The sequence below is a fragment of the Scleropages formosus genome, chromosome 11 (assembly GCF_900964775.1).
Source record: "Scleropages formosus chromosome 11, fSclFor1.1, whole genome shotgun sequence".
Taxonomy (NCBI): domain Eukaryota; kingdom Metazoa; phylum Chordata; class Actinopteri; order Osteoglossiformes; family Osteoglossidae; genus Scleropages; species Scleropages formosus.
In genome coordinates this window covers 10,165,093-10,187,621 of record NC_041816.1, presented here as the reverse complement: position 1 = coordinate 10,187,621, position 22,529 = coordinate 10,165,093, and the positions used below count along the sequence as shown (strand labels likewise).

General features: G+C 40.8%; 3 protein-coding genes across 10 annotated transcripts; 1 reads left to right on the top strand and 2 right to left on the bottom strand.

Annotated features, from left to right (window-relative positions):
- Positions 1–2,322: 2,322 nt before the first annotated feature.
- On the bottom strand, positions 2,323–12,524 carry ccpg1 (cell cycle progression 1). Of its 5 annotated transcripts, none has more exons than XM_018739628.2 (11): positions 12,290–12,516; positions 10,712–10,782; positions 10,248–10,377; positions 9,870–9,946; positions 9,515–9,713; positions 7,661–7,942; positions 7,067–7,078; positions 6,277–6,398; positions 4,987–5,112; positions 3,308–4,677; positions 2,323–2,869 (listed from the first exon to the last, which is right to left on the bottom strand). In XM_018739628.2, exons 2-11 carry the CDS (start codon positions 10,769–10,771, stop codon positions 2,671–2,673), a joined length of 2,577 nt encoding a protein of 858 aa, XP_018595144.2. In that variant the 5' UTR covers positions 10,772–10,782; positions 12,290–12,516; the 3' UTR covers positions 2,323–2,670. The 5 variants fall into 5 exon arrangements, with proteins under 5 accessions (XP_018595144.2, XP_018595146.2, XP_018595145.2 ...); XM_018739632.2 differs by having other exon boundaries at positions 2,787–3,053; positions 12,290–12,524; XM_018739630.2 differs by lacking the exon at positions 4,987–5,112.
- On the top strand, positions 11,555–16,027 carry pierce2 (piercer of microtubule wall 2). Of its 4 annotated transcripts, XM_029256221.1 has the most exons (4): positions 12,662–12,733; positions 12,946–13,024; positions 13,112–13,178; positions 15,663–16,027. In XM_029256221.1, the coding sequence occupies exon 4, from the start codon at positions 15,695–15,697 to the stop codon at positions 16,019–16,021; it is 327 nt and encodes a 108-aa protein (XP_029112054.1). In that variant the 5' UTR covers positions 12,662–12,733; positions 12,946–13,024; positions 13,112–13,178; positions 15,663–15,694; the 3' UTR covers positions 16,022–16,027. The 4 variants fall into 4 exon arrangements, with proteins under 4 accessions (XP_029112053.1, XP_029112055.1, XP_029112054.1 ...); XM_029256220.1 differs by lacking the exons at positions 12,662–12,733; positions 13,112–13,178 and adding an exon at positions 11,555–11,606; XM_029256222.1 differs by lacking the exons at positions 12,662–12,733; positions 13,112–13,178 and adding an exon at positions 12,088–12,144.
- A 314-nt stretch (positions 16,028–16,341) lies between these two features.
- On the bottom strand, positions 16,342–21,784 carry dnaaf4 (dynein axonemal assembly factor 4). The gene is made up of 9 exons (XM_018739633.2): positions 21,474–21,784; positions 21,232–21,379; positions 18,406–18,539; positions 18,059–18,266; positions 17,774–17,910; positions 17,482–17,591; positions 17,244–17,397; positions 17,008–17,113; positions 16,342–16,478 (listed from the first exon to the last, which is right to left on the bottom strand). The coding sequence occupies exons 1-9, from the start codon at positions 21,594–21,596 to the stop codon at positions 16,348–16,350; spliced, it is 1,251 nt and encodes a 416-aa protein (XP_018595149.1). The 5' UTR covers positions 21,597–21,784; the 3' UTR covers positions 16,342–16,347.
- Positions 21,785–22,529: the final 745 nt, after the last annotated feature.

Below are 22,529 nucleotides of genomic sequence, written 5' to 3'. Positions count from 1 at the left end.
ATGTTCTGAGGCCTCCCCTGCAAGCACAAGGCACAATACACAGTACACTAGAGACATTTTGATAAATTGGCTCATGAATATTTAACATTTTGCTTGACACTGCTAGAGAACTGAGCCATTTCCCATATTCGTTTTGTACTATACCTCACCAGTCACTGTTGCTGTAGTTTTATACATCTTCTGTCTTTCACAATACCTTAAATGGTTTAATCACTTACATTTATTTATAAACAAGCTCAAAGGACCCAGGTTCATGTGGCACCTCTTATTTTAATACCCTTGAACAAGGTACCCCAAATTGCTCAAGTAAAAATTGCCCAGCTGTTCAAATGGTTAAATCACTGTAAGCCACTTAACACTGTAAGTTGCTTTGGAGAAAAGCATCATCTTCTTCAGTACTGCACAGTGAAATAAAATGACCACATTACAGATATACTATTGTACTAAATTAAGTCTATTGTATACCGTGATCACAAGCCTTTATAGCAGGTTTTCATTATATAGGACCACAATTAACCAAATCTCACCCTCTGTTGGTGTAATGCAGTTTTTGTACTGTTCTCAGAGATGTTGCTTTGGAGAAAAGCATCTGCTAAATTAATAAATGTGAACAAAAATGTATTTGGTCTCCACAATTATTTATTTTACTGTTAATACAGAAGTTTTGTTTTTGCTCAGAACTCAATATACCTTTTTAAATCACAAAAAAAACAAATGGTATTGACAATATTATTAAAGACTATCTGATAGCACAGAATTGTGGAGACTAAATATAGTAGTCCCTCAATTTATTAATCAATTCTTGATAATGGGCCAGATACAGAAATTTCAGATATCAGAAGCCTACGTGCCATTATTTTAAATGGGAAAAATGTGTTCCCAACACATCCAAAAAACCCCAAACTAATTTTCCCAAATATATCAACCCAGCATTCCAGCATGACATCAACCATCTAATAAGGTCATTCATGGATATGTTTCCAGACAGCGTGTTTCAGAAACAAATAGTTTTCCTTGTATCTAGCAGGCAGCAAACAAATATTCCATAATGAAATTTGTTAATAAGTGCACATAATTAAATCACCTTAGTTTAATTGTTACTCTACTCACCCAGTGACAGTGAAGAGAATAGTTGTGTGAATTGGAGGAAGAGGCTTGGCAGTCATTCCTGCACTGCCATTGCCACAAACATGTCAAATCAAAGCAAACATGAGACAGGAAGCGAACGAGAAACAGCTGATGCTACACTAGCGCCAACTACAGTGCATTACTGCACTTCCCCTTCACTCACATAATGTGACTTTCACTTTTTTTTGGGGCATGCTTCAGGTAAATTTCATTATATTGTCTTTTGTTCCTGAAATTTAAAACAGGTATCAAAAGCCAAGAGCTGATATTATACAGATTTTGGAAACAGAACATTTGTAAATCATAAGATGCTTGACTTTTGGTTGATTTCAATTTATTTTTAGAGGAAATAAGGTATCTGCAAAAAGTGCAAGGGTGCAACCATTTTGGTCACAACTACACACATTTACTTTGGTAAGCTTAATTTTAATTTTTATGAGAGGGAATACAAAAGAACTGCCACAAAGAGTCTCATTTATTTTTATTAGACAACTACTGTCCAGTTTACTCTTTTTCAACAACCTAAGTGCAAACTGAAGAAAACTACCAGCCTCAGGAAGACAAACCACAGTCATAATGGAATGTTGAAATATTAATGATAGCGCAACAAAACAAGTCATTCTATAAAGCAGTTAAGCAGCTGCTCAATATTCTCAGATGAAAATCTAGTCAACATTTAGATGGCAAAAAATTCTCACAGAACATTTGGAAAGCTAAATCTCCTACAAATGGTACAAGCATTGAAAATGCAATATTTAATTCCATTCAGTTCCAAGATATAAGAATATATTCCAAAACAAAGCCAAAATTCAGAAACCTTTGGTCCTTTTCTTTGTATTACGGGGTACCATGCTGTAGAATTTTAAATATTGTTGCTTTTAACAAAGAAAATCGTGACTAATACACTGCAGCAATGACGTGCTCCAATTGCAGGTGAGAAATCCAGTTTATAAACTAACTTATAAATGACATTTCAACTTATTTGAAGGCTTGCTTTTTGCAATAAATAGCAAAATTATTTTCTAGCAGATTGCATTTACATAGTAAAAAAAAAAAAAAAGTTCCATTACAGAATCTGTAGAATATTCCAGTCAGATAGGTATTTTGAGAAGGTTACATTGTCAGCCTAACCCACATACAAGATGCAAGCAATAACAAGTACTAACTACCCTTAACCAAAAAAAAAAAAAAAAAAAGAAAATTAGGAATCAAGAATATTCCCTACAAGGCAAATTAATATATTAACCTTAATGTCAATAATTTACAGAACAATATTGCAACGTCTCTTTTTTTGCTGTGTGCACACCACTTATCAAGAAAATAAAGATAACGGACAACCTCATCTAGTAATGACACACAAAAGGAAACCATTCAAGAAGCATTAGAGCTGCAATCTCAAACCCATTTTTTAAAAGAAAAAATGTGCAAAAAACCAAGAAATTAAATATCTTTGCTTCAAATACAGCTATAATATCAACTACAGCAACAATAAAAATTTATATTAAGACATCATAAAAATGGTTTCATTAGCTAAGTGTTACTTTAATATTTTGGATCAAACGGCATTGGGCCGAGCTCTATCTTAACATTTGCCACATGTCTCCCAGAGGTGCGCCCAGGCCTGCTCCACTTCCTCTCGGCCTGGGGACGGGGTTGAACCCGCAGGTGCTTGTGCTGCTGTCGGTGCCTGGGCTCCCTGTCCTCCTTACTGACCTTTGATACTGGCCTTTCAAAGGGTCTGCTGTGAATATGCAAACAAAAACAGCGGATGCAAACCCATACAGCCATACATGTATACACACTAGGTGTACATATAAACTTTTGTACACAGACATATACATATACTGCCCCTTCCATTTTGTTGTTTTTTTATCTTCACCATGCAGATCATTCACTGAAGTTGTAGAAATTACTGACTTCCCCACCTATTAACAGATGAAAGAAAAGCCTGGCAAACCATATTGTATCATGCAAGGCACTGGGCTGTAAGCAAGTCATAAGCATGTCAGCAGCACTTGAAAGCATGCCAGGAAATTTGTGCTCCTCCTAGACTTAATTTCCACTTTTTATTAATAGAATTCAATTCATTATTGGCTTCAGCCACATTTAAGAATTACACATCCTACATCATGCAAAAAAATTACATAATTTAAATAAAATAAAAAAAAAAATCCCTCACCTTGGGCCATACTGTTTTGAATAAGTATCTCCAAAGAAGTGTCTGTAGACATAGTCATCAAGATCCTCAAACACATCATTGTCATAGCGCTGGTATTCATCGATGTCCTCCAGGTAGTCCTCCACTCCACTGACGAAGTCTGTGAACAACATCTGATCATGTATGAACACACCGTTGTGAAAGAAACCATTGATGAAACTCTCTAGCTCCCTCCAGTGGTGGAAGTGATCCACTTCTTGCTGGAGGTAGCTGTGGATCAGCTGGTTGAACTCATCAGCCCGGATGGGTTCCAAAGCTTTATTGAAGAGGCTCATTGACTCTTGGTAGGCACAGTCGAAGACACCAGAGCACCCTTTGGCTGTACTCCTGTAAGGTCCCTGTTCTGTATTCTCCAGGACTTTGGCCCCTGGCTTCCGCGTGTTAGAACCTTCCTCAAAGCTATCAACTGTAGCTTTTCTTGGGTGCCGATGCAGGGGCTTTTGCGGCCAGGACTTCTCATCCAAGTTCTTATGTCTGAGATGTCCAGGACATTCCTGCTGCTTCTCACAGCGCTCAGCTCTGGCATCCTTCCTCTCGTGGAATCTCCTCTGGTGAGGACGCCGTGCCTTGTCAAACATGTGTGTGGCCGAGTCCTTGAAATGCCGAAAGGTGGACTTCACGGAGTCCGAGAACTTCCGAAGGTTCTCCTTGACAGCTTCTTTGGCTTTCTTGATCTGCTCCTTGTGATGATGCACAAATTCTTTTGTGGAATTCTTCACGGCATCAAAAGTCTCTTTCACCTTGCTCATCACACCTTCCTTGGGTTTCTTTACCCTCAGCTCATTGTCTCCTTTCGTCCTCTCTTCCTTGGTCTCTACATACAGCCTTTCCCATAAGTCAGACCGTTGTTGCTCAAAGTTGAGCTTCTTCTCAAGCTCCATCAGACGAGCCTGCAGTTCTTTGGTTTCTGTGTCAGCTGTCCCTCCAGCCCTGGCACTCCTGCTGCTTAGCTGTGCCACCTCCTCCTTTAGTCGGTCTGTCACCCTCCGCTCCTTGTCCAGCTCCCGTCGCAGCATCTGAGCTTCAGCCATCAGCGCCTCCTTCTGGCTGAGGAAGCTGCGGATACGCTGCCTCTCATCCTCCAGGTGGTCTTTCAGCCTCTGGTTTTCAGATAAAATGGAATCTGCTCCTGCCCCCTTCTCCTCCAGGCTCCTGATCTGTGCACGGAGGTTTCGCAGTTCCTCCTGCAGTGTGGACACAGATTCCTCTTCACGCTCCAGTGAACTCTTCAGGTGTCGGTTCTCAGTTGCCAGGTGTGTCTGGTGAGATTCCATCTCAGCTTTTTCCTCCTCTGTGAGCTTCAAATGTAATGAGAGGTCTTCCTTCTCAGCCTGAATGGAAGACATGAAAAATGCACACATTCCACTCTGTTCAACAGCTTTGTCAATCTATCCTTTGCTCACCACAGAAATAAACATTTTAATTAAACATCTAAAAATACTTACCTTGTATTAAGCAACAAACAACGATAGGACAAGACATCCAAACTGAGTTCCAGCACAAAATCAACACACACGGTCAGCACTGCTGAATTTTGCTGCCAAACTGAAATGTCTTGACAAGCGTCACAATTTGTTTTAATTTATTTATTGATGTTAAAGTGTCTGCCATTGAATTGCTGTGATATTAATAAAAGTTACCTGTAACTCAGCCTGTTTCAATTTGAGCTGCTGGTTCTCTTTAGTTATTTTATCCATAATGCCTGTGAGGGACAACAGCATGCTGTGTTTTTCCTCTAGGTCCTCTCGCAGTCGCTGAACCACTTCCTAGATGTGTGGAAACAGCGTCACTAGCATTGGGCACAATTGTGACTTTCAGCAATGCACAGCTGTGGTATTAATCCAGTAATCCAAGCCACAGCTGAGACTTCCCCAGCACTGAGGTTCACATGGTGTGCAACATTGCAGAAAGTCCACTGAAAGTGCAGGTTTGTTTGGCAAAGTATAGGAAGAAGAGAAACACTTTCACTCCTTTTGTTTTAGAGACTATTCAATCGTTCACAATATTCCAATTATCTATTCATTTAGCTGATGTCTTTCTCCAAGGCAAACTGCAATATTACTTTTAAAAGCTAAGCTGCTTACAACTATTTACCCATTTATACAGCTGGGTATTTATTTTTCCCCACTGCTGCAGTTCCCAATTAAGTACTGTGGTCAAGGGTGCTACAGCAGGAGGGGGATTCGAACCCCATCCTTCAATTGCAAGGTAACAGTTACAAGCACTACACTATCTCCTGCTCCATTCTTCTTAATGGCCTTTCGTAAATATTCTTCAGTTTCATTCGGGACAACATGTTTGTAACACATTCAGGCTGATGGACAAGATATGGAAAGTTTCTGTTGTCCAATATTAAGTTTTTCTTTTCTTTATTTTCCATAATAAAGTGGCCTGTCTTCCAAATAAGCCAAAAAGTTGATTTAATCTTACTTATGAGCTGCTACATAAAATTGTGTAACTGTGTACAACCGTTTTCAAGAAGATATCTTTCAACATGTCATATCTCACCACATGCAGACAAGAGGAACTGAATTTGGAAGCTGAAAGAGGTGAAACATCAAAGTTCAAAGATGACAAGACAAACCACAAAGGAAAAGCCGAAGATGCAACAGCAGAGACAGACATTGCAAAGTCCCATAACAATAAAGCAGCAAAAAAACAGGACAGAAAAGTTCCATTTTTGCCATGTAAACTGTTACAAGTGGGACCCTAAACAGCTTTTTCCATTAGCAGCGTGTTTTTACACAGAGGAAAAACACATAATCTTGCAGCATTTTGTCAATTTCTAAAAAATACTCAATGCAGATTATTACAGTTTGCTCTGCTGAATTTACCAAAGCTCTAATGTATTAGTCTTTTTGATTAGAATGCTGGGAACTGAGCCCCTTTTGTTTGCTTGCTTCAGTCCAACTGCAGGGGATATTCCTCACCTGGTTCTTTACAATGACGTCTTGTTCCTTCTGGCATTGCTGCAAATCCCCTTTAATATCTGTCAGCTCGCTCACTCTGAACTTCTCGACAATCTTCTGTCTCTCCTGAATCTGCATTGTCCCTGCAAGACAAAAAACACTAATTAAAATCACCCCATGTTAACGCACATGGAGGATCATCAAAGACATGCTTCCAGAAAATAAAGACATTAAAATAACTATGTGCTCAACATGTTCAAGACAGCAGATATATAAATTTTGTATAAAGCAGTCAGTAGCTGATCATAAATGAGACACAAGCCATGGACACCAGAAGGAATTTTGTTTCCAGCAGCAAAACCCAAAAACTTTGCTCATGCACATAATCACTTATGAATTTGAGCTTTTTCAATTCTGTAGCAGTTCATCACCAAGTTAACTTCTCCAGAAGCAACGTGCAAGTATGCACTATCTTAATGCAGACACGGAAAGCTTGGAACAAGGACATGTCTGCCATTTCACCATAGGTGAGTGAGGAGTTGCATGCTGGGAGGAAGCAGCAACACACTCAGCTCCATTCTCTGCCATAAACATGGGACCATGCCCCATGTCTACACTGGACTACCACTGAACTCAAAGAGCATGATGACTTTCCATGCACCAAGACAGACAGCTGCTTGGCATGCCTTACAGTCAAACTCCAGCATGACAAGACCCAGTTCACTTTCCCCACTTAGACTCCCTCTTTGCAAGGATGTATATGACTGATTTATCCATCCAGGCAGTGTGACCCAACCCCACTACTCCATACCTTCAAATTTCCCTGGAAAGCAAAAAAAAAAAAATACATCAACACAACTTTCTGGATAACACTGCCAGGTACCAGAAAAGCAGTGGCCCTCCCTTTATTCTTTGTCAAGCTTGAACTACAATGACAGCATGTGTCCCACAGAAGAACCATTCTTGCGTGTGATACCTGCATTGATTTTCTGTGATGCTAGGGGAATATGCATGTTTTTCACACTTGCATGAACAATACTTATGAACGCTTAGTGAGTCAGAAAGTAACACTCAAATGCCAGATGTTCTGGGGACTAAATATCACAGTACTCACTGGCCCATGCTCTCCTAAGTATTGCACATTAATGGTGTTAACAGACAGTTTCACAAGGAATAAAAGTAATGAGGTAATAAAAGGTCACTCCATCACACACTCAGGAGTGCTTTCTAGACCACTTCTGAACTAAATTACTGCCAATGGAGATTCTTTTTTGAAAATTCATATTAATATTTTGTTAATAATCTGTTATTCTGCAATCAATTTTGAGAAGATCTGAACTGCCATGTGAGACTAATCAAGTGAATAAATCCATGCTGTAGAGCACAAGGAGGCACAGCATCTCACCATAGAAGTGACCAAAGCCCATGCTGATGGCAATGACTAAGGCCAATAAGATGCACTTGTTGAGGGTGCCGCTGACTTGGCCACGGAGAGGCGCTACATGGGGCTCCTGCGGCTCGGGCTGCCCCTGCGGCTCCTGCTGTCCTTGTGGTTGCATCTCCTCCGTCTCAGACACGGTGGCCGTGCTCCTCCTCGTTCTGCGTCTCCTCAGGATCGGACTCGGCTGCTCCGCCCCTTCATCCTCACTGCTGGTTGAGTCTCCCACGGGAGGAGACGCCAGGAACACTGCAGGGGGTATATACATCATGACAGCAACATGACAGGAAGGAAGGGACACACAACTTGCATTCACAATCGCAGGCAGGTCACTCAGAGCCACAGCAAGGTACTGCTAAGGAACCTCACACTTACACACCATGCTCAGCATAAGACCTGCCAAAACTACAGACCCGACCAGAATTAAACTGCCCCCAAGCAAGGTCCACATAATCCAATACACCATCGCAACATATACCCTCCCCGAATCCAGTACATTAGTATCTGCTGACCAAAGAACAGTGCTGCTTTCAAACAGTTTTGTTATTAAAGTAAAAGCTCTTATTTATCCAGAGACCTGTGCAACACACTCTTGTCTTGCAGGCCAAGTGTTATGAACCGGTGCACTTAGCCAACTACTATAAGACTGCTAATTTTAGCCAAGCCACATTGGAAAAAAGGACTTCTCTGGAACACATTCCAGCAAACCCAGTGACAGAGAACACACACCAGCTTTGACCTCAATAACTGATAACTAATTAAACACATATTCTCAGTTCAGCATTACAGACGTTTGAGAAAATGACCAAGCAAAGTTGTCTGGGACACAAAGATGAATTATAATAGTGATGAAATTTATTTACATCTGTCCTAACCAACAACCAAAAGCTTTTTTTTTTTTGCCTATACATCAGTCCTACAGCCCTACTAGTCACACAATGAAAGCGCTGATTAAGAAGTCACCGTGGAATTGCATCAAGAAACTCTCAGGCGGTAAACAAGATGACTGCCGTATCAAGTTTTCAGTATGGAGGCAGTTCAAAGCGGTCAATCAAAGCCTAAAATTACAAGGGCAATGATGACCTAGAGAGGTTATGATAGCTCACGCAATCCAACCCAGGTCAACTGAAATGGCTTAAACCTCAACAACTAAACGTTAGTAGGTCAATCCTGAGTCACATCTGTAGAACAGAAAACTGTACACTTTGTAACATGGGATAATGAAAACAAAGATGGTTAAAAAAAAAAACAATGCGCCCAGTTTAAATATTTAAAGTGTGTTGAATATAATCACATTTGTTTTGTTTCTGCTCTGCCAGGCAACAAAACACATAAACACAACATGCTGAAATACAAGCACTACACACAGCCAGACATTTACTAGGGGTTGCACAGGCAGCAAAGCGTTCAAAGCAGCAGCACTTGTTTATATCCCAGCACAGTCAACCCTGACAGCTGCTTATCAGGAGCTCTGAAGGCCCATGCTGGGTTGAGCAAGGCAGCCACACTATCAGGTTCACTTCATGGCGAAACCTGGGAATGAACGGCTGCCAGACAGACGCCATTTCAGGCGGTCGCCAAAGTCCCTGAGACTCTCTGGAAGCATCCAGTGACTCATCAAACCTGTGTCTGGAATGAAAAGGGTGAAACTACTACTTCTGTTGGTCTCACTTCTCTTCCTCAAACAGATTCTTTCCTCTCCCTATTATATACAGTTAAAAGTGCCTTCATTATTAATGTACGGTGCTTTAAATGGTACATCACCAAAGTAATAGCTGGTGCTTCAGAGGCCCACATAAAAGATATGCTGGTACTGCTTACAGGTGCTCTCTGCTGCGCTGAAGGCGTACTGGCTGCTGGAGGAGGTGCCCAGGTAGAGCTCCTCAGGTCCTACAGACTCCTCCTCCACCTCCGCCTCAGCCTGCTCCTCCATCTTTGACGGCTCCAGCGTAATGATGTCCGAGTGATCGCTGGACGAGGATAGAGTCACCTGCTCCTCCGCCACCACTTCTCCTCCAGCCTAGGAAAGGGACATGACCACACATTTATTATCACGGTTTACCTTGCAAGAATGACATGAAAAACAAGCGCACACAGGCATAGACAGAGCTACAGGTTTCGGCTTCTGTACAAATATAATCACACACATCAGAGCTGGTGTGGAAATATTATTTACCTCTGAAACAGGTTGTGTCTCATCTAACACCTCCTCCTTTAGGGTGGATTCAGGAGACAGCTCCTCACTACACTCAACTGAAAAATGTGCAGATAAATAATCCATGTAATTCCATAAAGTGAATGTATAAATCTAACAAACTTTTCTTTAAACTTCATTTCAGTGTTTGGCCTCCTTAGTGGCTATATAAAATGTCTGCATGACAAAATGTCTGGACCCATAATCAATTTTTTTGTTTACTAATTTCAAAGATTCTATCATCTCTACCTTTTAATTACTGACCTCAGCAAAGCAAATAACTAAAAATAACCACATAATAACATAAGAGCAAGCTATGACTTGCTGTGCCAGGTAACGGACTGCCATCAGAAAACACACCTAGTTCTGCCTGCTCTGGAGCAGCAGAGGAATCAGCAACATCAGGTCCAGCTTCAGTTCCAGTGTCACATCCGACTTCAGGGCCCCCATCAGATCCATTTTCCGGCCCTAGGGTCTCAATGTCTGAACCCTGACAATGGTATATTGCATTTCTATTTAAACTCTGGGAGATTAGAAAAGACACTTGAATCTCCAGGAAAATATAAATAATTAGTCAAAATGCCATTTATCGCATTTCATGTTTATTTTAGGGAAAAAGTTTGCAAAAATAATTCAGAAATGTGCAGAGCAGAAGAAGTCACAGTACACCAAATAACTTTTAATGTAATGTCATAACTGAACTTTATCATTTATAAATACATAGATTCAGCAGAACTATCAAATCAAGGACAAACAATATAATGCGTTTGTTTTTAATATTTTTTACAACATACTAAAGGTTAAACCTTGTAACGCTCTCTCACCTCATTACTTATGATGGTCCATCCACAAGAAGACTCCGTGTCACTTGAGCTCTCGGACATCTTGCCCCCACCTGCACGCAAAAAGTACACAACACACAATTACACCTTATCAGACAAGTCAGTCCAAGGTGACTTACAATGTTTGATAATAAACTTTATCATTATGTACCCATTCTTAAAGCACTCTACAGTTCGAGTAATAAGGCAGCAGCCCTAACTATTTATACCATCTGCATCTGCTTAATGAATAAATGTAACTGTAAATGTGATCAAAAGGTTGTGAATTCCAACAAGTCTAGTGCAGGACATAGAATACAAAAAAAAAGATCATCTATAATCCGCAGGGCATCTTCAGGAAAGAAATTAAGGATTTCAATGCCTGCTGCTCCCCTACAACCTAACCAGAGGTTGGTAACAGCTTAAAATAAAGTGGGACAACTGGTACGTGTAGTGATTAGAGGTGCTGCTTTTGGAGCCAAAACAAAAAGTCGCAGATTCGACTCCCACCTCCCACCGTAGCACCCCTGAGCAACTTACGTACCAAACTGCTCCAGTGAAAATTTCCCAGCTGTATAAATGAGTAATTAATTATGTTAACTTACTAGTCGTTTTGGAGAGAAATATCAAGCTAAATGAATAACGTAGTATAAAAACTAGTTAGAAGAGAATAATATTATTTTTATCCATGCAAATAAAGTTGTGTTGCGACCAGTCTAACCGTCGTTGATTTATCAGGAGTCTGGAACTACTGTCTACTCTCCTCATCACCCTCCCGGAAATGATAACAATTTCTGCTTTTATTCGGACACCTGCGCGGCTCGTCATTAAGATACTTATTGGTCACGTGACACCGCTTTCCGCAGGAATTATCACAGGAACTAACTCCTTCTCGCATGTATGTCGGGTGCATTACAATACTATACACAATTGAATTGTCCAGGAAATACATTAAGCTACGTATTCAGTGCAAACGGTTTGCTTTTTGTTCGGTCTTTCAGTCGCTGGTCTTTAATTAATAGAATCCACTGCAAGGACTTAGTAGTGAGTAGCTATTGCATCAGGCACACGCGTTAACCGTTATGTAACGCAAAATGCAGCGGATTGAGACGGATGTGTAGCTCGCGCAGCGACGCAGAACCAGTGACAGTGTTTCTGACGGAGATAGAGACACACACACACACACACACACACACACATACACACATACAGTGCGCTGCAGAAAACTGACTGCGCTGCTCGAGCGCCGCTCCTCCGGCCCTCCTCAGCCAGCCAGCGCATCAACACCACCACCAGTCAGTAGTCTCGGGCAGAACATGATTCATATTCTTTTCGTTTGCGACACTATCTAAAAACACGATCGACTCGAATGTCATTCAGAAGGTGTCCGGCGGCGACACAGACGCGCGGCGCGGGGACGCGAATCTCGGTCGTTGGTACGAACGCCCTGCTGCTGGGCAGAGAGAGAGACGTTCACTCTAACCAACGCGACGCGAGGGAGCGCTTCGTCACCAATCTCAATCTGACCGAATCGAATGCATCTGTCAAAACTGAAAAACGACAGTCTCGTCAAACGCTTACCCCGTCTTACTCTGCGGCGGATATACAACGAAAGCTGTCTGCGGCGGTAAAAGGCGCACAATAGAAGGTCTTTCAGTTAGCTGCACACAGTGTGGATCTGCTCCGTCACAATCTACACTGCCGCCACCATCATCATCAACAACAACAACACAGACGTTCTGACAGGATAATAATCGGAGTTGCGGTTAGACAGGCACATGGGGAATGTAGTCTTTCATTTCCATTCGTCCTCCAAGTCTTTCAGAAATTTTTAAACGCATAAACTACACTTCCCGTGAACTACTTTCAACAAACTGCATGCAATATATTTCCGGACCATGTGATCGGCTTGCCAACCAATGAAACTTTGCTACCATGGCAACGTAACCTTAACAAAAACTCTGTTATTAATATTAGGGGCTTTCTTTGCTCTTAGGCGGTCTTCGCTTGTTCTCTACATTTCGGGTACGTGGCATGTTTAATAAAAATAATTACAGTACTCTAAACTAACCAGCTAATTATTCGCCGGTGTACGATATTTCGAAAAAGTCAGCACCAGCCAAAACAAAAACTTTCCATTTAGCTTTATTATCATATTTGATTTTAAACTTAGCTAAATTGTCGAATCAGGAAGATGTATGCCGCTGTGTCATCCATATTTTGTTTGTTTGTTCAAGATAAGAAAACACTTGAGGAATTTGAGTCGGAGGAATTCAGTCACATTTTAAGAACAGTCACTGCACAACACTGAAAAAAGTAAGTATAAGAGACAAGGTTTTAAGCGAATACAATAGTCTAATGGTTTGCACTACGGGACAGTGTGTGTAACATGTGTTTGCCCAGATGTACGTGCCGCTTCCTGTCTGCGAACAAGCCGTGTGTCAACCCGCACATGGGATCAGTAGGAGAGGTCAGTGTGCAGGAGCTCCAGAATAATGGTGTTGAACACAGAGCTAACATTCACAGACAGGATCCTTGCGCATGTCCCTTGACAGTTCTGACATTAGAGCATAAAATGTAGACCCTTGGCTGCATCCTTCATGCCTCTGGTGAATTGCAAGGGGCCTAACAAGGTTAGTGATGGCTCTCAAATCAACCATCGCACGTTGTTCAAAGGTCTTCATAACTAAAGGTTTGAGCAGCGCATCTTGATATTCAGTCGTTCAAAGTGGTGATCTGGGACAGCTGGCGGTGTAGTGGTTAGAGCTATGGCCTTTGGACCCAAAGATTGCAGGTCTGACTCCCACCTCTGGCTGTAGTACCCCTGAGCAAGGGACTTACCCCAAATTTCTCCAGTAAGTGTCCCAGGTGTGTAAATGGGTAATGAATTATAAGTAACTTAACACTGTAAGTCACTTTGGAGAAAAGCATCAGATAAATGTGAATGATCTTGGGCTTCTTGGGAACAGGGACTGCAAAGGAGGTTTTATAGCAGGTGGGAAGAGTGCTGAGATTTAGTAGCAAAGAGTGATGGAAAACTGTAGGCACAGCACTTCAGCAAAGCTGGACAGAGGGAATCTGAGTGTGGAGCGTTTTTCACTTTCTGCTTCTCACAAAGCTTGTTCACATGTTGCTCATTGAAAACCAGGGGCGGACAGGTAACAGTTATGGTGCGAAACTGACCATGGAGGGCAGAAAGTGCAAGTGGGGGCTAGGTGGTGGATAGGGTTTACAGTGCCCTCCACTAATATTGGCACCCTTGGTAAATATGAGCAAAGAAGGCTGTGAAAAATTGTCTGTATTGTTTAAAATTTTGATCTTTTGTTCCAAAATTCACAAAAATACTCTGCTGTCATGGATATCAAACAATTGCAAAAATAATACAGGTTTATCCAACAAAAAAATCTTTTTTAAATATAAGTGTGGCAGAATTATTGGCACCCTTTTAGTCAATACTTTGTGCTACCTCCTTTTGCCAAGATAACAGCTCTGAGTCTTCTCCTGTAATGCCTGATGAGGTTGGAGAATACATGGCTAGGGATCTGAGACCATTCCTCCATACAGAATCTCTCCAGATCCTTCAAGTTTCAAGGTCGATGCTGGTGGACTCTCCTCTTCAGTTCACCCCACAGGTTTTCTATGGGGTTCAAGTCAGGGAACTGGGATGGCCTTGATTTTGTGGTCAGTAAACCATTTTTGTGTTGATTTTGATGTATGTTTTGGATCATTGTCCTGCTGGAAGATCCAACCACGGCCCATTTTAAGCTGGCAGAGGCAGTCAGGTTTTCATTTAATATCTGTTGATATTTAATAGAGTCCATGATGCTATGTATCCTAACAAAATGTTCAGGTCCTCTGGCAGTCCCAAAACGTTAAAGAGCCACCACCATATTTAACCATGGGCATGAGGTACTTTTCCATATGGCTGCCTCTCTGCGTGCGCCAAACGTTTATTGCCAAAAAGCTCTATTTTGGTTTCATCTGACCATAAAACCGAATCCCATTTGAATTTCCAGTAGTGTCTGGCAAACTGAAGATGCTTGAGTTTGTTTTTGGATGAAAGTAGAGGTTTTTTTCTTAAAACCCTTCCAAACAACTTGTGGTGATGTGGGTGACATTGGATTGTAGTTTTGGAGACTTTCTGACCCCAACACGCAACTAACTTTTGCAGTTCTCCAGCTGTGATCCTTGGACATTTTTTGGCCATTGAACCATCCTCTTCACAATGCGTTGAGACAATATAGACACATGCCCTTTTCCAGGTTGATTCATAACATTTCCAGTTGACTGGAACTTCTTAATTAATGCCCTGATGGTGGAAATGGGCATTTTCAATGCTTTTGCTATTTTCTTACAGCCACTTCCCATTTTCTGATGCTCAACAACCTTCTGCCACACATCGTAGCTATATTCCTTGGTCTTACCCATTGTGATGAAAGACTAAGGGAATTTGGCCTCTGTGATAACTCATATTTATACTCCTGTGAAACAGGAAGTCATGGTTGAACAATTTTCTGTTCCTAGTCACCCAGGGGTACTAAAAAATGTAAAATATCAATGGGAATATACTTCTAATATTTTTCTTATATGAATTCGTAGGGGTGCCAATAATTGTGCCACACACATATTTAACAAAGATTTTATTGTTGGATACACCTGTGTTGTTTGCAATTGTTTGATATCCATGAGAGCAGAGTATTTTTGTGAATTTTTTTAACAAAAGATCAAAACGTTAAACAATAAGGACAATTTTTTACAGCCTTCTTTGCTCATATTTACCAACAGTGCCAATGTTAGTGTAGGGCACTGTAGCTAGCTGACACCTTTGTCCAAGGCAACTTACAAAGAACAAGGATTTTTTTTTAAATGTTTTGTAACTCATTCTCAAACACATCCAATTACAAAAAACTTATTTAATGGCTGACATAAACACCACTTTTTGTGTCTTTTGAAGGTGAAAAGGATTTGCCTTGAAAATACGAGACAATGTTGCGACCCACAGAGTGTACAAATCCTGGCAACTCCGTTTTTTCATGTCTCATGAATCCAGTCCCTACATCTGCACCTGCATCAACATCTACGTCTGCAGCGGCTTCTACTAAACCACAGCACCTTTTCTTCAAGACAACATCCAGCAACTACGGTCTCCTTCCTCCAACATATGAATCTGCTCCCTGCACCTATCACCCCCTGTCACAGGCATTTTCTAGACACCTTGGAAAATGTGGGATGTATCGTAACAACTCTTTCAACACAAGCCTGGATAGAAGCAGAGTGTATGACTACCCTAACTTACAGAACACACTCCAGTAACCACTGGAGTTAAAGCAACATTTTCCTCTTTTCCCTGTATGCTGTTGGACTGCTTGCATTTAAATATGTAAACAAGTAGATTCCTTACTGCATATGGGGTTTCCATGTTTGGATCAGTATACATGAATTACCTCTGCACCTTCAGCATGATGCTGAATACCTGTCATTGCTCATTTTCATATTCACAGTCCTTACAAAACTGACAACTAATATGTTTTGCAACTGATTTATTTAGCAATAGTTTGCATAATTTAATTTGGTATACAGCCATGTCTGTTTTTAAGTCAGATTACAAACTTTTCCAAAGCAGCGTGAAACTACAATGTCTACATTTTCTTCTCAACAGCTGACGGGTTAGGCAGATTTCCTTGAATGATTTGTCTGATCTTTTCTGCATCACAAAGTACAGCTTTATTGTGGGGATCAATCTTCAGTGCAGCTTGATAATCCTGAAGACCTGTCAAAATGTTTCAGAAGAAGAAAACGTAAAATACAAATTGACGTGTATTGTAATTCCTTAAATCACTAATGAATGTATTAATATAGTTTCTATACAGATATTTTCAACTCATACCGAGTGCTAATATTTGTATTCACTTGGACTTCTTTCAGTGATTATGTCAAGTCATGCAAGGAAAATAAAATACTAACTACACAAAAATGTGTGTGTGAAAAATGCAGAAGATAGAATGGGTTATACTGTATATTATACTGTGTACATGCAATGTATATATGTATACTGTTTTGGTTCTAAAACCCAAGCTAAAGAGTCAAATGGCACTTAAAGAAAAATTTTTTGCTATTTTTATGATGATACATGAACAGATTACAAGTTATTCTCACTATGAGCCATTACGGTACATTAAAAGATGTTCCTATTCCTTCTTGCACTTTTTTTCCTTTTTACACGGACGACAAGATGAAAATATTCCCACAGAAGCAGTACAATACAGGCAGATATACTTAAATTTCTTTTTAATACTAACCTTCAACATATAGTTCCAGTTCACAAAAAGCTGTTCCTCGTCGTACGTGAGCTTTCATTCTGCTGTCTGCATTGTCAGCAACTGCTGGCATCAATAAATCAAGCGCCTGCCAAAAAGAATAGGTTTTTACATTTTTGAAAATTACATTGTCTATGGTAGATATTAAAATACCAATACTTTCACACATCAATGAAGGTCTGGTAGATTTTCCAGCTGTTACAACCCAAGAAACTCACTCGAGAGGAATCCTCTATTGCTTTGTGTAGGTTTCTCAGTTTCAGGTGACATGCAGCGCGGTTTAAGTATAGGGACGGTAAGTTTCTGTTGAGCTTAATCGCCAGGTTATAGGCATTAACAGCACCAGCGTAGTTCCCAGTTGCAAACAATTTGCTACGAAACAAGGAATGAAGTAAGATACCACACAACAATCTTTTCAAGCAGCTCGACTTGGTAAAGCGAAGCTTTCCTGCTTACTTGCCCTTTTCTTTAAGCCACTCAGGGTTCCTTTCATCTTCCTTCAGGTCCTTCAGTTCCGGGACATCATCGCTGACTGCACGCCTGGCTTCCGCTTGCTTTTTAAGCCACTTTCAAACAGTGAAATCCGTGGAATGAGGACTAGCAGGAAATTACTACTTTAACACCATGTGTCAAGTTATTTGGACTCGTTCACAGAGCACCGATACCCCCAGAGCATGTGAACAACACTTGCTACTGATGTAACACATAAGAGCATTACTTTATAGGAGCAGAAAATCAGACTTCCCACCTCTTCTTCCTCAGCTACTCTGGATTCTCGTAAGGCTGTTGGGAATACCCGTGGGGTAAACTGAATTTTGATGGTACCAGAGGACCTTGGAGCAGGTAGACGCACCTGTTTTTTCTTGCTGGAATCAGTTTGCTGCTCTGTGTAATAGAAAATACAGTTTTTTTTTTTTTTTTTCCTGGAAGCACATATCAACAGTTAAGGTGTACAGGGTTTAATAATTCCCAGGATTAACAGATTCATTGCTTTTGACTTTAAGAGAAATAGTTAAATTGTGTTTTACAGTGCCTTTATGTTTTTGAGGTGCTGCAGACTTATGATTAATTTCTCTGTTTTTCTTCTCTTCCTCCAGCTTTGGCATTTGGCAAATTCTTTGAGCTTCTTGCACTTGAGCTTCTTGCTTCTGTTTAAGTTTCCATGCCTCCAACTCAGCTGTAGCCTTGTTACATTCCTCCGCCTTGACTTTCTCAATTCTGGCCCTTTCTTCTTCCTCCATCTGAAACAGTGCTTCAATTCTCATTAAAAAGTTCACTAAGCTAGAAATGGCCACGAAAGCAATCTGAAAACAATTTCAGTAAAAATTACATGCGTTTAGCCTGCAGATACCCAAGTGAGTTACAGTGATCAATCCTCACCTTCATCATCGTCTCAAGTGCATATTTGTTTTCTTCTTGTTTTTTCACAGCTTTGGCTTTTGACTCCATATTACACTTTTCCTGAACTTTGATGACAGCTCTCTCTCTGATCGCCTTCATTATCTGTGGATCAGCTGAGATAAAAATGGACAATAGTCTCATTATTATTAGTTTTTAGCTATAGCCTATGGACTTACAATATTAGTCAAGTTTACAATGATTTATTAATTTCTACAACAGGATATTCTTACTGTACAAAATAAGTGTAAGTACTGTCAGACTTTAAGGCAACAGCTCTAATCAGGATACTACCCACTGCTCCCATTTGGAAGAAATAGATGGAAAAAAATAATATTCAATATAAATAACTAAAGGGGTGTACAAAATGACAGAGGTATGAATGTGGGAATTGGTACCTTCTGGGCTATGAATATGGGAATCTGTCACTCTGTGCTGAAGAACTTCTCATAAAGGTTCAACGATGTTTAGATCGGGTGATTAGGGAGGCCATAGAAGACATACGATTTCATCCTGCTCTTCCTGAAACCACTCGTGAATTTGTTTAGAGGTTTGTTATGTGTACATTATCATGCTGGATCGTGGGAACACCATGAGGGAAAAGTACTTGGCCCATAGGCTTCACCTAGGTCCTCAAGTTCACGTTTATTGTCACATCTGCATGTGCAGTGCACACCGAAAGTCCAACTTGAGCATCTACTGCAGACCATGAAGGCAATAAAAACAAGCAACCAGCAACAATAAATACAGACTAATACAATAGATACTGACAGTAAACAATGCAGACAATATAATAGGCAATAATCATAAAATGTATGCTTTATAAACAAGACAATGTAGAGCTGTCAAAAAAAGTGTGGGTATATATTGAGAAGCCTTGTGACTTGTGGGTAGAAGCTGTCAAAAGTTTTGCTGAAAGTGCTGATTGTTCTGTAGCTCTTGCCTGAAGTTAGGCAAAAGAAGAGTGACCATGTGAGATGGCTGAGGTCTTTAGTGATATTATTGGTTTTTGTTAGGCATCATGTGTTATATATATCTTGTACTGTAAGAAGCTGAGTTCCGATGACACTCTGGGCAACGCACCACCCACTGAAAGGGTTTATGGTCCATAGATGAGCAGGTGCCACACCAGAATGTAATTCTTCCAGACAGGAGGGACTCAACCATGCAGCTATAGAAGCTACTGAGCATAAATAGGGATGTTCATGCATTCTTCAGATGTCTGCGGAAAGTACAGGCATTGGTGAGCCTTCTTGGTGATGTCAAAAATGGTGCACAGTGATGGCAACTCCAAGAAATTTAAAACTGCTGACGCTCCCCAGAATCTCCTCTGATATATCAGCATGTGGTCTACCCCCTTGTTCCTAAAACCCAGGACCAGTTCCTTGGTTTTACTGACATTGAGGAAGACAGTGTTGTCCTGGCACTACCATGGCAGAAGACAAATCTCATCTCCGTATACTGTCTCATTTTTGGTGATCAGGCCTATAATGGCTCAGCACACTGCCTTTTGGGGTGCCTATCTTAAGGATCAGCGTGGAGGAGGTGGTGCTGCCAATCCACACATGCTGAGGTCTGCCAGTTAAGAAGTCGAGAGAATGGTGTTAAGTCCCACGTCTCAGAGTTTGCCGATCAGTTTTGTTGGCACAACAGTGTCAGATGCTGAGCTGTAGTCTATAAACAGTACTCGAGCATACCTGTTGTTCCTGTACAGATGTGCCAGGATGGTGTGAAGTGCAAATGAAATGGCATCCTCTGTGGGCCGGTTGTGACGATATGCAAATTGAGCTGGTACAAACTATCAGGAATACTCCATTTAATGTGTCCCAGGACTAGCTTCCCAAAGCATTTCATCACATGGGATTGAGAGTTAGCAGTCTGTAGTCATTGAGACAGTCCACGTATGTCCTATAAAATGGCCTTGGATTGTTTTTGGATGTTGTGCAAGCTTGCAAGGCCATCATCAGTCCGAATGACTCTCGTGAGATCACTGCCCCCTACCATTACAGATCCCCCACCACATATATCTGTTGGAAACAGAGATTGTAGGTTGAAGGCATTCTTTGGCTTTCCCCAAACATAAACCATTCCAGATGGAGGAAATGAGATGAAAGATTAATCATCAGACCCCGATATTACTTTTTCCATTGAAAAGGGTACAGGTTTTGTGCTTTTTACTTGAGGTTTTTCTGTTTCTCTATGCCAGTGAAGCTTGTTGATGTTTGACTGGTTAGTCATTCTTTTAAAAACTGTCTGACATATAAAACCACATGACATATTAAATAATTTTGCAGTTCCTGTGATCAATATGGGGGGTGCAGTCGGCGCAGCAGGTTTAGCCTGTGCCTGCTTTCCGGTGGGTCTGGGGTTCGAGTCCCGCTTGGGGTGCCTTGCAATGGACTGACGTCCCACCCTGGGTGCGTCACGTCACCTCCCCCTCCAGCCTTACGCCCTGTGTTGCCGGGTTAGGCTCCGGCTCCCCACAACCCCATATGGGACAAGCGGTTTCAGATGATGTGTGTGTGTGGAACTCTGAGTGGCTGTACGTTTTGAAAACTCACATATCAAAGCGCAAATTGCCAGACCTGTTTTACAGATGACACATACTGCTAACTGGCAAACTAATAGGACTCAGCTTTGCAGCTGCGCTTGTGATCTAATAATTATATCAATGTTCAATTCGTGTCTCATATGGTATTGCTGCTATTTTAGTCAACCCACCGTCTCGTCTGTTAAATAAATTCAATATGTGGAATAAGTGGCCTTTCACACCATTACTACGTAATGTCATCATCATTGGTCACATACCATCCTTGATCGTCAGCTGTTCCCACATCCTCTCGTCCTTTTTGTGCAGCGTAAACACGAGCACTCCTTTACTAATTCTTGCCACGCTTTTGTCATCGTCTATGTGCTCAAAAAGGAACACTTCAAACAAAAATGGTGAGAAAGTGACCTGCAAGAGAAAAGCGGTATCCGTCAACACGCGGAAGCTGCTAGCAAATACAGCTACAGAACCCGGTCCGCGAAGAACATCAGAGGGCTTTTACCTTCAGGTATTCATCCGTGGCTAATATGTCTCCTTGCCCCACTTTAATTCCCTTTAAAGGAACACTTATGTATACTAGTGACTGTGTCTGCGTCCACGTGAAGTCTTTAACTATCAAAGGCATTTCTACTAAATTAGGTTTTTATGCGCTTTTGTATACCCTGAATTGTTTGTCGCCTTAGAGAGGAAAAAAAAAAAAAGTCCGATAAATTAATCAATGTAAATTTAACTGCGTGTATTGGTTACTTTCTACGTTTGTGTCGGTTGCTAGGGGTGGATAAAACCCATTCGTTTCCGGTGACGTAATACTTCGTTTCCGGTTTAATTGAAGCGCCAGCTCACCTCTTGATTGACCATTTGAATCTATCCAGCTATGGTTTTGTTTCTCAATTTGTACCCAATTCACGTAATTTAAAAAAGCCATTGTCAGTGTCGCTCTGATAGAAAAGGCAGTCAAAATGAATAAGACCCTTTAAAGTTTTATTAAAGATACTTCATGCAGAATAGAGCAAAGTTTGGAGAACTTTACACTATGTAAAAAGTATTAACATTTCAGTGGTACAGGTCTCTACACAGCGCTTAACTTGTTCGGCTCCTGGTAAACCCACTAAACTGTATTTGATCAGATTATGTTTTCATCTTCTGATTAATATACTTCAGAATACATATGTATAGCAATCATTAAAGAGTTCAAACTAAATTTTTTATAAACAACCTCTGGGCTGTATTCACAAACTAAGCACTGTGTGTACCTTCATGACACTTCAGAAAAACACTGCCTGCACACTTAATATCAAAATCACATTACTGTGCGTAGTATATCAGAACAACACACTTTAAAATGTTGTGCATAACAGATGTACATTCAATGTTCACAATGAAATAACTTGCACATCTCGGTACATATTTCCTAAGAAGCATTTCTTGAACAAACACTGAACCTGTCATTTAACAGAAATGCAGCAGGCAAAATGCATATTATTATATGTACATGTGGAACAGGTAAAAGTACACTGTAACTACATGTATCATTTGTAACCATCAAGCACATTTAAGG

Bases quoted from the DNA above. Each gene is read 5' to 3' on its own strand.
- ccpg1 (XM_018739628.2), bottom strand. From the start codon at position 10,771: ATGTCCGAGAGCTCAAGTGACACGGAGTCTTCTTGTGGATGGACCATC. The intron at 5,113-6,276 runs GTGAGGAATATC...CCACACATCTAG, and splicing joins ACGTCATTGTAAAGAACCAG to GAAGTGGTTCAGCGACTGCG. The intron at 2,870-3,307 runs GTGAGGGATTTT...GCATATTCACAG, and splicing joins TCAAAACAGTATGGCCCAAG to CAGACCCTTTGAAAGGCCAG.
- dnaaf4 (XM_018739633.2), bottom strand. From the start codon at position 21,596: ATGCCTTTGATAGTTAAAGACTTCACGTGGACGCAGACACAGTCACTA. The intron at 17,911-18,058 runs GCACTGTAAAAC...TCTATTACACAG, and splicing joins AGCACCTCAAAAACATAAAG to AGCAGCAAACTGATTCCAGC. The intron at 16,479-17,007 runs GTTAGTATTAAA...ACATTTTGACAG, and splicing joins ACTGGAACTATATGTTGAAG to GTCTTCAGGATTATCAAGCT.
- pierce2 (XM_029256220.1), top strand. From the start codon at position 15,695: ATGTTGCGACCCACAGAGTGTACAAATCCTGGCAACTCCGTTTTTTCA.